This window comes from Taudactylus pleione, unplaced genomic scaffold, assembly GCF_031769625.1.
Source record: "Taudactylus pleione unplaced genomic scaffold, aTauple2 ptg000116l, whole genome shotgun sequence".
In the NCBI taxonomy this organism is placed as follows: domain Eukaryota; kingdom Metazoa; phylum Chordata; class Amphibia; order Anura; family Myobatrachidae; genus Taudactylus; species Taudactylus pleione.
In genome coordinates, this window is record NW_028284518.1 from 25,049,437 (window position 1) to 25,066,366 (window position 16,930).

Below are 16,930 nucleotides of genomic sequence, written 5' to 3' on the forward strand. Positions count from 1 at the left end.
CCCATAGCGACGGCTTGCCCATCGCTATACGGGTCTCGCGCATGCGCACGATGGAGCCGGGTCCGTCGTGCGCATGCGCACTGGACCAACATCGACCAGCTTGTGAGCGCTCAGTAACATCTGCAAACCTACATTGCTCAAATCTCTAATAAAAGAACATGTTTGGCATCTCTGTAAATGTTAGAAGCTGCAAAGATAATTTAGAAATCTATTTGTGTAGATGTAGTAAGTCAGTGTAATAAAAGGATTTAGTCACTCAGTGCATTTGTTTCTATCTGGACTTTTTTCTTTTGTAAAACTCTTCAAACATCACTTTTGCAAAAAAACGAAAATAAGAAATTGAAACTTTGAACGGCAACAAAGCAGAAAACATCACTGTGTTTTAGGTCATTTCCTCTAAATGCATTAGACTTACAGGGAGGTAAGGTGCTAGATCTCCACATGACTCTGCCACAAGTAGTCTTCTTTCTGGGTACTTGTGATTGATCTAGAAGACAGCAAGTAGCAAAACTATGTTAATGATGTTGGTTAGCGACATGTGCCTCTAAATTAGGGTATATTAACTTTTAAGAATATTTTTGAGATCTGAAAATATCCTAAAACATTCTCTGAAAGAGCAGTAATGGAAATTATAGCATAAGAGAGATTAATAATAATAGTTACGTAGACTTACTTTGCTAACTTTCTTCTGGGTCCATAAGGATACTATGGGGAAATGTGTAGGAGTGATCCAGGCATCAAACAGTTAAGCTTTAAGCTCCCAGGATGCCCCGGGTCCCCCTCAACATATACCCCACCCCTGGCCACAGGCATTCAGTTTTCTAAACACATCCAAGGAAGGAGCAGAAAAGAGGAGAAGGAAGGACAATGTACACCAGAAACACTGTCAAAGAAAAGGGGATTAGTTAACATGAGAAGAAAAAAGAAATTACCCAATGAAGCCAGGTGCATCAGGGTGGGTGCCCTGTGGACCCTATGGTCCTCGAAGAAAAAGTTAACAAATTTAAGTTTACTATAACTCTTATTTTCTTCTTCAGGGTCCATAGGGATCCACAGGGACACCATGTCCTAAAGCAGTTCCCTTAAGGGTGGGGACGCTCCTGATCAGGAAGGAGAATCCGTTGCCCAAAGGAAACATCCTTGGAGGCAAAGGTGTCAAAGGGGTAGAACCTAAAAAAAAAAAAAAAGTGTGAACAGAGAACCACGTGGTTGCTCTGCATAAATGTTCAGCAGAGGCACCACATCAAAATGCCCATTGATGGTCCCACAGACCGAATAAAATGTAATGTTCCATGTTTGGAACAATAAGATCAGTCTGCAAGTAAGCCTGAAAGACAGTCATGCGCAGCCATTGAGCCAGAGTCTGTTTGATAGCTGGCCAGCCTCGTTTATGAAAGTCATACAACACAAAAAGAGAATCTGATTTTCTCAAGAAGTTAGTACGGTCCACGTAGATACGGAGAGTGCAAACCACATCCAGGGAGACTTCACCTTCAAAAAGGTCTTATTACTTGGAAGGCTGGAACCCCAATCTCTTCATTCACATGAAAAACGGGATACTACCTTAGGAAGGTAACCCGCCATTATACGGAGGCCAGCTCTATCTTGGTGAAAAAACAAGAATGTGGAGTGACAGGAGAGCGCTGCCAAATCAGAGACTCTGTGGGAAGAGGAGATAGTGAGGAGAAAAATGGTCTTCGCTGTCAACCACTTAAGGTCTACTGAGTCCAGAGGTTCAAATGGGGAAATCTGTAGAGCCCTAAGAACCAAATACAAATCCCACCAGACCAGAGGGACCAAAGGTGGCTAAACGCGGAGAACACCCTAAAAAACATAATTCTAACATCAGGCAGAGAAGCGATGCTTCACAGGAACCAAACTGACAGCACAGAAACTTGTATTCTCAGGATAGACAGACGCAGACCAAGATCTAACCCAGCCTGGAGAAAAGCAAGTACTCGGGAAACCCTAAAAACCTTAGGGTCATACACTCTGTGGGAACACCAAAGAAAAAAAAAAGGAGTTCCAAACACTTTAATAGATGTGGGTAGAGGAAAGCTTTTGTGCCCTGAGCATCGTCTGAACCACAGAGCTGATGAAATTCTTGGCTCTTAGTATGGAAGACTCAAGAGCCACGCCGTCAAAGATAGATGAAATAAGTCCGGATCAAGGAGGGACCCTGCACTAACAGATCCGGCCATAGAGGAAGAGAGAACAGAGTGTCTATGGAGAGACTCCGTAGGTCCGAGAACCAATGACACCTGGGCCTAGCAGGAGCTACCAGTATTACTGTGCCGCCTTCTTGCTTAAATTTCCTGAGGAACCTTGGGAGGAGGGAGATTGGAGGAAAGAGATATACCAGCTTCAAGTCCCACCTCACTGCAAATGCATCTACAAAGGCGGTTAAGGCGTGTCTGCTCCTGGACCCGCACCTAGGGACCTTGTGGTTGGGCCATGAGGTCTATATCTGATAGTTCCCATTTATCCACCAGGAGCTGAAAGACATCAGGGTGGAGAGGCCATTCTCCGGCGTGTATATCCTGACTACTTAGGAAATCCACTTCCCAAACGAGGACTCCGGGGATGAACACTGCCGAGATTGCCGGAAGATAACATTCTACCCAGACCACTTCCCTCATGGCTGCCTGACTTCGCATGCCTACCTGATGATTGAGGTAAGCTACTGTGGTTGCGTTGTTGGATTGGATCTGGACCGGCCTGGCTTGGAGAAAGTCCTTTGCCAGCGTGAGTGCTTTGTATACTGCACGAAGCTCCAGGATGTTTATGGGCAGGTAACTTTCCTGGGTTGTCCATCTTCCTTGAAAAATATAATGACCTGTCGCCACACCCCATCCACGAAAGCTGGCGCCCGTGGTGAAAAGCACCCAATTTGGGATCCAGAAGGGGCGACCCTTGTCCAGATGGGGCGGTTGCAGCCACCATGAGAGGGAGGGCCGAACCTCCGGAGGGAGGAGGATCGTCTGGGACCGTATTAGATGATACTGCTCATTCCACCGGGAGAGAATCAATTTCTGCAGAGGCCTGGAGTGGAACTGAGCATATTCCACCATATCGAAGTTGGATACCATGGACCCCAGGACCTGGATGGGTAACCTTCGATTGCGGAGTAATTTGCGCACCCACAATTGTAGGGTCGAAATCTTGTCCCCTGGCAGAATACCCTTTTGTGTCTGAGAATCCAGGATTGCCCCCAGATGTACCATCCACTGTGTTGGAGAAATGGGAAGACTTCTTCTAATTGATGATCCAGGCGTGTGTCCTTAATCAAACAATGGTCAGTTGGAAATGGTGTTGTAACAAAGCTGGAGACTGTGCCAATATTAGGAGGTCATCGAAATATGGCAGTATCCTGACTCTCTGACGCCTGAGGTGGGCAGTCATAACTGCCATTATTTTGGTAAAGACCCAAGGAGCCATTGAGAGACCAAAAGGTAGTGCCTGAAATAGGTAATGTTGCTGCAAGACAGCAAACTGTAGAAATCATTGTTGGGATGGCGTAATAGGCATATACAGATATGCCTCCTGAATGTCCAGAAAAACCATAAAATCCCCAGGTTCTATTGCCAGAACAATTGACTGGAGAGTCTTCTCCATACAGAATCTGGATAAATGTGTTGAGGGTTCCCAGATTCAGAATAGGGCTATTAGACCCATTTGGTTTCTGAATTAAAAACAGATTTAAATAATAACCCCTTCCTTGCTGAGCCAAAGGAACCGGGATTATCACTCCTGAATGCAGCAGGAAGTGAATGGCCTCCTGGATGGCCAAGGCATTGATAGTCTGATGGGGGAGTTGTACAGAAAAGCTTATGGGGAGCATGCCTCAGGAAGGTGAGGGTGTAGGTTTGAGAGCACTTCTCTGACCCAGGTGTCTGTTGTAGTTTGAAATCAGGTATTGAAAAACTGAAGAAATCGGCTTTCCACCCAGAGATCCCCCAGGAGGAGGCCGTTCCATCAGGTGGAAGATTTGTCATCCAGCTTGGAAGCCGACCAAGGTTTCTTGGTTTGTGGCTTATTGGTCCTGCGAGAACTAGACTGTCTGGAGAAAAGCTAGCCTTTTGCCTTTCCCTGAGGGCGAAAGGACAGAAAAAAGGACTGCCTAAGCTTAAAAGGTAGCTGTAGATGCAGACCAGTAGATTTTGAGGCTGCCAGACTAGCCACTATCTTATCCAATGCTGCTCCAAACAGTATGTTTCCAGAGAAAAGCAGGGCTTCCAGAACCTTCCTGGATCCCGCACCTGCTTTCCAGGACCGTATCCAACGGGCTCTATTAGCAATTTAACCGAAGTTGCTGATTCCTTAGAAGCCAGGATTCCAGAGTCTATCACAGCTTTTCCCAAATAAGAGGCCGCATCCAGTATAGGGGAGATATATGTCAGCGTCAGCTGTTCTCTAGTAGCATCTGGTATAGTATCTTCCAGTGCCCCTGTCCACTCCTTAATGCCTTGGATACCCAGGCCACAGCCATAGCTGGTCGGGTAACAGTTCCTGACAAAGAAAACACTGATTCAAGACAGGCTTCAAGTTTTTCTTTTATCTGTGGGATCTTTAAGGAAGGATGCGGACGGTATAAGCAACGTAGAGCTCCTGACTAAATGTGCCACCTGAGCATCCACAGTAGGAGGGACTTCCAGCTTCGTACATTCGCCAGGTGGAGAGGGTACAAAGATGCCATCTTTTCGTCACATGGAACCGTTTATTAGGAGTACTCCAAGATTCCCCCATGAGTTCAGAAAGCTGCTCAGACTTAAGAAACTCAGGGTTAACCACCTTCTGGCGTTTAAACACCGGAGCCTTATTACATACAGCACCTGGTGTTCCCAGGTAGTCTCCCATCCAAGTACTAACCAGACCCAACACTGCATAGCTTCCAAGATCCGACAAAATTGAGCATGTCCAGTGTGGTGAGGCTGTAGGTTGTGATCTAGTGGCTACCAGTCTATTTGCCTGCAACATTTGCTGAAAGGCAGCAGACGACTGAGCCGTACTCAGATTTGAGTGGCATAAATATCCATCCCGGAAGGATGTATTGGGGGGACAAACATAGCAGGCTGTACCTGCTGTGGGTACCCAATATTGGGAGGCAACGTGGGAGTAGCCAACCGGTCCACTAGCTGCATCATAACCTGAGACAAGGAGGACCCCCAGGGTATCTCCTGTACAGGGGCTAGTAAACTGGACTGGTATTTTAGAACAAATAGCACCCAATCCATCCTGTATGAAATCCTGAGGGGACAAGCCCGCCAAATAGAATCTACATGTAACCAGCACAGAGGCATCAGCCTCCTGCTTACCCTTACTTTTAAACACAACTTAGTAGGTATAAAGGTAACAAATGCAAATGTGACAGCCTTCACAAGTACAAGTAGATGAGAAGTACAAAAGGAAAAAATACCCTCAAACATGTAGCAAAGGGTTAAATAGAGATAGCAGTGATAGTTATAACTGTCAGTACAGAAAATACAGGCAGTATATCAATACAACAAAGCTAGCAAAAGTCACATATAATGCATATACAATATACTTGCATTGGGCTCTAAATCAACTACTCAAAACACAAGCTTTGGTAGGATTTGAGCACTATATAACCTGGCCTCTAGGGAGAAGTATACAGGGACACTAGACTCAAAACCTCCTGAGACCAGCAGTTTCAGCAGAGCACAGATAGTGGTCGCTGGGCATCTCAGATACAGAGGAGGGTAGTAGGAGCAACTCAGACACGTGAAAACCTCAGCTGGATCGGCGTCTGGGCTGGGGGAGGGGCTATCTCCCCTATGTTGTATTAACCCCCCCTGGGTGCGCTGGAGTGATCATGGCCGCCATCACTGTCCCCGATGCTAGACTCACTTGCCCCGGTGGGGGAGCGAACAATGCGGTCGCCCCACTACAGCAACCCCCGGCAGGTGTCCATCCACAGGAGTTACGGACAGCCACGTGATTCCCCGCGAGCGGGGAATCACCTTACCTGCACTCCCGTGCTTCCGGCTGCAGTCCGTGTCTCAGCATCGCTGCTAGCCAAGCTCCGCTGGTGCCCGCTGTAATCACCAATCCGGTTACTGGTGTTGCAGTGTCGGTGGGTGGTAGATGGAGCAGCAGCACAGGAGTCTATTAGGATGCCTGGCGCTGCTTGCTCTGAAGTTAAAATAAATTAAATAAAACATACAATAAAAGTTTGAGACTGCCTGAGGCTGCCTTGCATAATTGCCCCGCAGAGGCACCACGACTAAACGCCCACAATGGCCCCACAGACTGGGTAAAATGTGTTTCGCCATGTTCGGGACAGGGAGATCAGCCTGTGTGTATACCTGAGCGATAGTTACATGCAACATGGTGCATGGCCTACAGCACAGAGCTTACCCAAAAAGACTAAAATATCTTAATATGTTTAGTTTGGAACAGAGAGGGAAAGGGGGGACATGATAGAAACATTCAAATACATGAAGGGTTTTAACAAGGTACAGGAGGGAAGCATTTTTCAAAGGAAGAGATGTACAAGAACACGAGGATATGCACTGAAATTGGAGGCTCAGAGGAAATATGAGGAAAAATTACTTCACAGAAAAGGTAGTGGATATGTGGAATAGCCTCCCATCAGATGTGAATGAAGCTAAAACGGCGTAACAATTTAAACATACTTGGGAAAGGCATAAGAATATCCTTTTAAGAGTGACGTAAGGAGCAAATAGGGTTGACGTTGCCAAAAGGATAAATGAAAAGGGGCAGACTAAATGGGCCAAGTGGTTCTTAGCTGCCGTCAAATTCTATGTTTCTATGTAACCATTGAGCCAGAGTCTGTTTGTTAACTGGCCATCATTGTTTGTGAAAACCATATAGCACAAAAAGAGCGTCTGATTTTCTAACAAAGATCGTACACTCCAGAGATACGGAGAGCACGAAGCACATCCAGGGAGGCTTCACCTACTGAAAGGTCTGGAGACTGGAAAGCTGGAACCATAATCTCTTCATTCACATGAAAACGGGACACTAGCTTAGGAAGATAACCCTCCCTTGTGCGGAGAACAGCTCTATCCTGGTGAAAAATCAAAAATGGGGAGCGACAAGAGAATGCTGCCAAATCAGAGACCCTGCGTGCAGAAGAGATAGCGAGGAGAAAAAGTATCTTCGCTGTCAACCATTTAAAATCTACAGATTCCCGAAGTTCAAATGGGGAAGCCTGTAGCCCCTTGAGAACCAAAGACAAAACCCACAGTGCCACCGGTGGGACAAAGGGTGGCTGAACTCGGAGAACACCCTGTAAAAATTTCTAATATCCGGCAAAGAAGCAATCCTTTGCTGGAACCAGACTGACAGTGCAGAAACCTGAACTCTCAGGGTGGCCAGGCGGAGACCAAGGTCTAACCCAGCCTGGAGAAATGCATATACTCGGAAAACACTAAAAAACCTCCGGGTCCTACTTTCTTTTGGACCACCATATACCAAAAGAATGCCAAACTCTGTAATAGTTGCAGGCAGAGGAAGGTTTTCATGCCCCAAGCATCGTTTGAATCGCAGAGCTGGAGAAACCCTTGGCTCTTAAGATGGAAGACTCAAGAGCCACACTGTCAAAGACAGACGGGGTAAGTCCAGATGTAGGCAGGGACCCTGCGCTAACAGATCCAGCCCATAGAGGCATAGGAAACAATGTCTCTGGATAGATTCTGTATGTCAGTGAACCAATGATGTCTGGGCCAAGCAGGAGCCACCAGTATTACTGATCGGCCTTCCTGCTTGAATTTCCTGAGGACCCTTGGGAGGAGGGAAATCGGAGGAAAGAGAAACGCCAATATGAAGGCCCATCTTACTGCCAGTGCATCCACTAAGGTGGCTGATGGGCCTCTTGTCCTGGACCCACACCTGGGGACCTTGTGGTTGTGACGTGATGCCATGAGGTCTATGTCCGATAGGCCCCATTTGTTCACTAGGGGCCCACTCTCCAGCGTGAATGTCCCGACGACTTAGGAAGTCAGCTTCCCAACTGAGAAACCCCGGGATGAATATTGCAGAAATAGCCAGAAGAGAACGTTCTGCCCAAACCAGAATGTTTGTCACTTCCCTCATGACTGCATGACTTTGCGTGCCTCCCTAATGATTGAGATAGGCTACCGTGGTCGCGTTGTCAGACTAGATTTGGACCAGCCTGCCCTGGAGCAGATCCTGTGCCAAGATGAGTGCTTTGTATACTGCTCGAAGCCCCAGAATGTTTATGGGCAGATGACTTTCCTGATTTGTCCATCTTCCCTGAAAGGTGTGATGACCCGTCACTGCCCCCCATTCACGAAGACTGGCATCTGAGATGAGAAGTACCCAATTTGGAATCCAGAATGGGCGACCTTTGTCCAGATGATCCTTTTGTAGCCACCACGAGAGAGAAAGACGAAGCTCCGAAGTGAGAAGGATCCTCTGGGACTTTATTAGATTATACTGTCCGTTCCACCGGGAGAGAATCAATTTCTGCAGAGGCCTGGAGTGGTACTGAACATATTCCACTATGTTGAAGGTGGATACCATTGACCCCAGGACCAGCATTGCTGATGGAATGGATACCCTTCGATTGCGTAGCATTTTGCAAAATTGCAATAATAGGGCCACAATCTTGTCCTCTGGCAGATACACTCTTTGTGCCTGAGAATCCAGAAATGTCCCCAGATGTACCATCCGCTGTGTTGGAGAAAGTGGGGATTTCTTACAATTGATGATCCAGCCGTGCATCTGTAAACAGGCTATGGTCAGTTGGAGATGTAGAACAGCTGTCCAGATATGGTAGTATTTAGATTCCCTGATGCCTGAGGTAGGCCGTCATAACCGCCATTAATTTGGTGAAAACCCGAGGGGCCGTTGATAGACCAAAGGGCAGTGCTAGAAATTGGTAATGCTGTTGCAGGACAGCAAACCGTAGAAACTGTTGATGGGATGGTGTAATTGTGACATGCAAATACGCATCCTGAATTTCCAGGGAAGCCATAAAATCCCCAGGTTCCATTGCCAAAATAATTGACCGAAGAGTCTCCACACGGAACTTGGGTACACTGATCTTGCTGAGGGTTTTCAGAGTTAGAATAGGGTGATGAGACCAATTCGGTTTCTGAACCAAATATAGATTGGAATAATAACCTCTTCCTTGTTGACACATACAAAAATGGAATTATCACCCTGGCCCGCAGGAGGGAGCAAATAGCCTCCTGGAGGACCAAAGCATTTATAGAATCTGATGGGAGAGTTGTGCAAAAAACTTCTGGGGAGGACGCCTCCGGAAAGTGAGGGCATACCCCAGAGAGACCACTACTCGGACCCTGGCGTCTGTTTTGATGCCAGTAGTCCGCAACATGGAGCAGTCGGCCCCCCACCCTGGGATCCCCCAGGAGGAGGCCCGCGCCATCAGGCAGAGGGTTTGTCGTCTGGCTTAGAAACTGTACGTCTAGCCGGCCAGGACCTCTTAAGTTTGCTGCTTGGTTGTCCTGCGAGAACTAGATGGTCTGGAGGAAGACTGTCCTTTTGCTCATACCTGAGGGCAAAAGGACCGAAAAGAAGACTGCCCAGACTCCAAAGTAGCTGTTGATGGCAGACCTGCAGATTTTGAAGCTCCCAGAGTAGCTATTATCTTATCTAACTCTGCTCCAAAAAGTATATTCCCAAAAAAAGGTAAGGATTCCAGAGCATTCTTTGACCCTGTATCTGCTTTCCAGGACCTTAACCAAAAGGACTCTACAAGCCACAACTGAGGCTGCCAATGCCGTAGAAGCTAGGAGCCCAGCATCTATTGCAGCTTCTCCCAAATAGAAGGCCGCTTCCCGTATGTGGGAGATATAGGTCAGCTGTTCTCTGGTAGCATTTAGTAGAGTCTCCTCCAATGCCCCCATCCATTCTTCAACAGCCTTGGCTACCCAAGCCCCAGCTGGTCGAGTAACAGCTCCAGATGATGAAAACACTGCCATAAGACATGTTTAATATACATTTCCAGACTACCATAGGTGTGGCATAGAGGCGGACTAAATTAAGGCATCATCCATAATTGAACAGACCCCTAAATGTTGCCCCATATAAAATTATGGAATGAAGCAATTCTATTGTTTCACTTAAGTGTTTAAAATATTACAAAACTATAACTTGATGATTACACATAATTTGAATGGAATATATTGCTCAATATTATTTCTGCTGAGTAGAATATTTGAAAAACGCCACGCTAATAAATAGTGTAAAGTATATAAAAGTGTCTTGATTTGTGAGGTGAACTATGTAACACGATCTAAGGGTTGATGATTGGTGTACTGTATAAACTGTACTTCTAATTATATGTATAAAATCATTAGCTTGATGCACAGCAGGAATAAAACCTCCATCAATACAATACACTATTGAAAATTGAGCAGCAGTGTGCTCAAGACACTTCAGAACTTCAAGCCGAAAGTCTTTCCGTTTTTTTGTAAACTTCTGCTAATTAATATTATTCAAAGGTTATGGTGCCTCAAGGAGGCTGCCATTTTATACAGGTAGAGTAGGAAACTTATCAGAGAGAGAACTGAAAAATAATAAAGCAGTCCTTGGGAGTGGACTTGTAGACTGAGGATGTATATAAAAAGGATTAGTAGTGTAAAAAACAGTTACTTTCGTGGTTATCCTCATCTGAGCAATCTCTTATGAGTAATATAATTAGGAACCCGGTGTGTTATTTCACTACAAAAGCCCCATGTTTTCCCAGCTTTACAAATTTAAAGTAAGACGTTAGATTTTTGTTATACGATTTTGTTTCTTGGGTGTGTGTTTTGTTTTACAGATTATAAGGCTTTCATAGTCCATTATAATTATTATTTATTTACGACTTTATTAATAAAAACAATGAAATGCAATGTTTGTAGTAATGTAGAGAGAAATAAAGAATGTGTGAAATTATTTCTCACCTAAGCAGCCTGATTGATGATCACAAGCCCTTAATGAAAGTACTAAAGTAGGGGTGGGCAATAAGCAGACCCCAGCTGTTGTAGAACTACACATCCCAGCATGCCCTGCCACAGTTTTGCTATTTGGCCATGCTAAAACTGTTGCAAGGCGTGGGGTTTGTAGTTCAACAACAGCTGGAGGGCCGCTTATTGCCCACCCCTCGCCTAAAATATATATCACTTTTATAGGATGACTGCAAATGCTTGATTTGGATTGTCTCTTGCATGTCCTTTCCCCTTTAGTAGAGCAAAACAGCCTAGTACTGAATAGACCAAGGGCTGTCCACTTTGATTGGGTTGGCGATCCCATGTTTTGATTTGAGCAATAATTATGGTATATAGCCCTGGTTGGCTAGCATACCCATGGTGTCTTCACAAATGTTTATGGATGAAACAGAGATCCACCCTTTAGAGCAGGGGTGGGGAACCTTTTTTCTGCCAAGAGCCAGTTTGATATATATAACATTGTTTGCGGGCCCGGTGAAGGCCACGCCCCTTCCACATGACAGCACACGGGGACGGAGTCACAATCACCGCTGTTTACAGCAATTCCTGGAGCAACCTCAGTATGCTCCGGGGAGCTGTAAGAGCAACGGTGTGACCGTCCGAAGTGCAAGAAGGACGCTCCAGGCGCACTGCTGCATAGATTCTGGCTGCAGGGTGCCATTCTAGGAGGCAGAGGAGGCAAGCAGAAAAAATCTCCAAGGACCAGATCAAATGATTCCGGGGGCCGAATAAGGCCCCCGAGCAGGAGGTTCCCCATCCCTGCTTTAGAGTAAGTGTTCTTTTCCCCACCACCATTAGCGATAACCTGTCTTTTTCAGTGCTGAGGGATAGACAGGTCTTCCATGTATCTATATTTAAAGGCTATGCCCATTAAAATCAATGAACACAAGTCTGATAGTTCTAGGGTCTGGTCACTTTATGGAGGGATGAAATATAAGAGGTCTTCTGATTAAATTCTTGGTAACCAGCACATCTTATGCAAATCCGAGGCTTTTAACAGAAAGAACAGAAACAGAAAAACAACAAATATATGGGAGCTAGTCTACCTAACAGTGATTCTCACTTGATTGTGCTGCTGCTCCCTCTAGCAGGAATTGCTAACCTCCAATTGCAAATAGACCAACACACTTCAGAAGGAAATAAATCCTTCCACCAGGGAAGTGCTGCGCAATCAAAATTACATTTATTCACACACAAAACAAACTATATATTAAAACATGATAATATGAGATATGGTAAGAACTTACCCTTGTTATCTCTATTTCTACGAAGTCCATAGGGTTCCACAGGATACCTTGGGGTATAGGTGTGACGTCAGTCATCGGGCACCAAAGAGTTAAGCTTTCAGCCTCCCAGGATGCACTAGGTCCCCCTCCTATAACCCCGCCCCCGAGCCAAGGCACCTCAGTTAGTTACCAAGCCATAGGCCGGAGGAGAAGAAGGAAGAGAGAGAAAAAAAGATCTGGATACACACAAGAATCACATTCTCACCAGAGGGAGACGAAAAAACCGGTGACCAGAGCAAAGCCCATCTGCAGCACAGGTGCGACAGGGCGGGAGTCCTGTGGAACCCTATGGACTTCGTAGAAAGAGAGATAACAAGGGTAAGTTCTTACCATATCTCATATTTTCTACTTCAGGGTCCATAGGGTATCCACAGGATACCTTGGGGATGTCCCAAAGCAGTATCCTTTAAGGGTGGGGACGCTCCTGTGCAGAAAGGAGAATCCGCCGCCCGAAGGAAGCATCCAGAGAGGCGAAGGTGTCAAACCTGTAATAGCTCACGAAGGTATGGACAGAGGACCACGTAGCAGCCTTGCAGATCTGGACTGCAGAGGCACCACGTCGAGCTGCCCACGAAGGACCCACAGACCTAGTGGAATGAGCCTTCAGGGAAGGAGGAACCGGTAGGCCTTCATGAAGATAAGCTTCAGAAATAGCCATACGGATCCAGGCTGCCAAAGTTTGCTTTGAGGCAGGCCAACCCTTTTTACGGAAGCCATAGAGGACAAACAAAGCGTCCGACTTCCTAAACGAAGAAGTGCGGTCAACATAAGTCCTTAAGGCCAGCACAACATCCAAAGAGGCCTCACCCACGGAAAGACCCGGTGAGTTAAAGGCCGGAACAACAATTTCCTCGTTAACATGAAACTGGGAAACAACTTTGGGAAGAAACTCGGGCCGAGTGCGGAGCACTGCCCTGTTCCCATGAAAAACCAAGAAAGGGGGTCTACAAGAAAGAGCCCCTAAATCAGAAACACGTCTGGCCGAAGGATTAGCCAGAAGGAAAATAGTCTTAGCTGTCAACCATTTAAGATCCACTGAGCCCAGTGGTTCAAACGGCGGTCCTTGGAGAGCCCTCAGGACCACAGCCAAATCCAAAGGCGCCACAGGTGGAACAAAGGGCGGCTGAATGAGGATAACACCTTGCATAAAGGTGCGCACATCCGGGATTGTAGCAATCCTACAGTGAAACCAGACAGACAGGGCCGAAACCTGTACCTTCAAAGAAGCAAGGTGAAGCCCATGATCTAGTCCCGCTTGTAGGAAGGCGAGAATCCGAGACAGACGAAACTCCCGTGGTGCATAACCTCTCGGTCGACACCACTGGAAAAACGTATGCCACACGCGATGGTATATCCCCGCGGAAGACGGTTTCCGAACTCGCAACATGGTACGCACTACAGAGCTGGAAAACCCCCGGGACCTCAGCATGGCAGTCTCAACAGCCACGCCGTCAAAGACAGCCGAGTCAGGTCCGGGTGAAGGCAAGGACCCTGAGACAGAAGGTCCGGTCGTAGCGGCAACCGCAGAGGACTGTCCACGGACTGAACCTCAAGGTATGAGAACCAGTGCCGTCTGGGCCACGCGGGAGCTATCAACAGGAGCGTCCCTCCTTCCTGTTTGAATTTCCGGATTACCCGTGGAAGAAGGGAAACCGGAGGAAACAGGTAAGCGAACCGGAACGTCCACCGGACGGACAGAGCATCCACCAGAGACGCCCCTTCGTCTCTTGTGCGAGACCCGTGCCCCGGCAACTTGTTGTTGTGCCGGGACGCCATGAGGTCGATCTCTGGAAGACCCCATCTGTCCACCAGCAGTTGAAAAACGTCCGGGTGCAGGGACCATTCCCCCGGATGAACGTCCTGGCGACTTAGAAAGTCCACCTCCCAATTTAGCACTCCCGGGATGAAGACCGCTGATATAGCCGGAAGATTGCGCTCCGCCCATACCAGGATCCGAGAGACATCCACGAGAGCCGCCCGACTTCGGGTTCCTCCTTGCCTGTTTATGTAGGCCACGGTGGTAGCGTTGTCCGACTGGACCTGTACCGGGCGACCCTGGAGAACCCGATGTGCCTGCTGGAGAGCATTGAAGACCGCACAGAGTTCCAAGATATTGATTGGAAGCTCCGCTTCTGTCGGCGTCCACCTGCCCTGGAACAAGTGTGGACCCGAAACTGCTCCCCAGCCCCGAAGACTGGCGTCCGTCGTCAACAGGACCCAATTTGGAACCCAGAACGGATGTCCCCCGCTGAGATGGGTCGTCTGTAACCACCAGGCAAGGGACAGGCGAACCTCCGGGGTGAGCACAATTGTCTGGGACTTCAGAGACTGCGGCAGCCCGTTCCACTTGGACAGAATCAGGTGCTGCAGAGGTCTGGAGTGAAACTGGGCATATTCCACCATGTCGAACACCGACACCATGGAGCCCAGTAACCTCATCGCCGAGTGTAGAGACACCCGGCGACTGAGCAGACAACTGCGCACCCTCGACTGTAAAGCAGAGATCTTTTCCTCCGTCACGAAGATCCTCTGCTGTTTCGAGTCCAATAAGGCTCCGAGGTGCAGAATCCTCCGAGACGGGAGTAGAGTGGACTTCTGCCAATTGATTATCCAGCCGTGCCGTTGCAGTAGCGCAATGGTCAGGCCCAAGTGGCGTAGAAGGAGCTCTGGAGATCCTGCCACCAATAAAAGGTCGTCCAAGTACGGTAACATGCGGACTCCCTACAGCCGCAGAGAAGCTGCCATGACCGCCATTCACCTTGGTGAACACACGTGGTGCTGTCGCCAGGCCAAAAGGTAACGCCCGAAACTGGAAGTGGTCGCTGAGGATTGCAAACCTGAGGAACTGTTGATGGCGCAAAAGAATAGGGACATGCAGGTAAGCGTCCTGTATGTCCAATGACACCATGTAGTCCCCAGGTTCCAGCGCCAGAATGATGGACCATAGGGTCTCCATCCGAAACTTCGGTACCCGCAAAGACCGGTTGAGAGCTTTGAGGTTGATAATCGGACGATACGACCCATTGGGTTTCTGTACCAAAAAAAGATTTGAATAGAAACCCTGGCCCCTCTGGGAGAATGGAACAGGCACTATAACTCCAGCCTGGAGCATAGTGTGCAATACCTTCCGCAGCTCCGTAGCCTTGTTCCGGTCTGATGGTAGACCCGTGGTGAAGAATCGAGCCGGGGGTCTGTGCCGGAAGGAGAGGGCGTACCCGTGGGAGACCACCTCGAGAACCCAAGTGTCTGTCGTAGTGACCGACCAACACTGGGCAAACTGCAGCAGGCGGCCTCCCACTTTGGGATCCCCCAAAGGGAGGCCCTGACCGTCAGGCCGCAGGCTTGTCATCTGGCTTGGGGGCCGGACGTCTGGTACTCCATGCCTGCTTCCGGGGCTTGGCCGATTTCTTAGGGCCAGCCTGTCGAGGAAAAGACTGTGGTTTGGGCCTGCCCTGGGCCCTAGATGACCGAAAGGACGATGGTCCAGAACCAGTAGGAGCAGCGGTCGACGGGAGACAAGCCGATTTGGCTGCCGCCAGCGTGGCCACAATCTTATCCAGATCCGGACCAAAGAGAACTTCTCCGGTAAATGGCAACGCCTCCAGACCCCTTTTGGAATCTGCGTCCGCCTTCCAGGATCGCAGCCACAAGGTGCGACGAGCAGCCACCGCTGCTGAAGAAATTCTAGACACCAGAGTACTAATGTCTAAGGCCGCCTCGTTGATATAAGTGGCCGAATCACGGAGATAACCAATCAACTCCGCCTGTTCGGCCGGACAGTCGGAATCAAAAGATGCCTCTAATGAATCCGCCCAGCGCTCCATCGCTCTGGCAACCCAGCAAATGGCTATAGCCGGTCGTGCTGCCCCCCCCGCAAGGGAATAAGCGGACTTCAGGCAGATCTCCACCTTGCGGTCCGTAGCATCCTTAAGGGAGGACATGGATGGCATCGGCAATGTGGCACTACGGACAAGACGGGTCACGTGAGAATCCACCTGTGGAGGGGATTCCCACTTTGCAAAATAATTATCCGCGAACGGATAAGCCACCGCCAGGCGCCTCTGCGGCTGGTATCTTTTGCCAGGCTGTTTCCACGCCTCCTCTAAATGGTCCACTAACAGACCTGAAAGAGGAAAGACTGTGGCATCGCCCTTCATATCTTTAAAAAAGGCGTACTTAGATTTAGCCGCTGGGGGAATTTCGTCCTCAATCACCAAGGCTGTGCGGACTGCCCGAATAAGTCCAGGAATATATACCTTGGACTTAGCGTCAGCGTCCTTAGTATGGAGAGGTTCCTGACCGTAAGGATCCAGAATCTCCCCATCATCAGACGTCCCCTTGTCATCCTCATAAGGAGCCAACAGAGACGCCACCGGCCGTTTATGTGGCCGGATCACAGACTCCCCTTGCAACACATCCGACAAGTGCTGTACAGAACTCGTCAGGGAGTTAACCCACGCCGGCTCCTGAGAAACCGGGAGCGGGGAAATAGGGAGACTGTGGGGTACCACCAATTGTCGTGGGAAACCCTGCATGGGTGACGACACCACTGACTGCTGGGACAAACCCATCGGTGTAAACGCGGGTTGCGGAGCTAACTGGCCCACTAAGGTTGTAAGCGCCTGAGCGAAACAAGCCCAGGGCGGCTCCTGTACCGGTGCTGTAACCGTAAGAGGCCGC

The 16,930-nt window shown here is 48.4% G+C and overlaps 1 protein-coding gene and 1 pseudogene across 2 annotated transcripts in view; both read right to left on the reverse strand.

Annotated features, from left to right (window-relative positions):
* RELCH (RAB11 binding and LisH domain, coiled-coil and HEAT repeat containing) overlaps positions 1-16,930 on the reverse strand; it is a 200,066-nt gene that overhangs the window by 103,729 nt on the left and 79,407 nt on the right. For both annotated transcript variants that reach the window (XM_088471744.1, XM_088471745.1), the window contains exon 13: positions 416-487. In XM_088471744.1, coding sequence (XP_088327870.1) covers positions 416-487 — 72 coding nt within the window. The remainder of the gene's footprint in view (positions 1-415; positions 488-16,930) is intronic.
* Positions 4,821-4,939, reverse strand: LOC148524839 (5S ribosomal RNA; annotated as a pseudogene).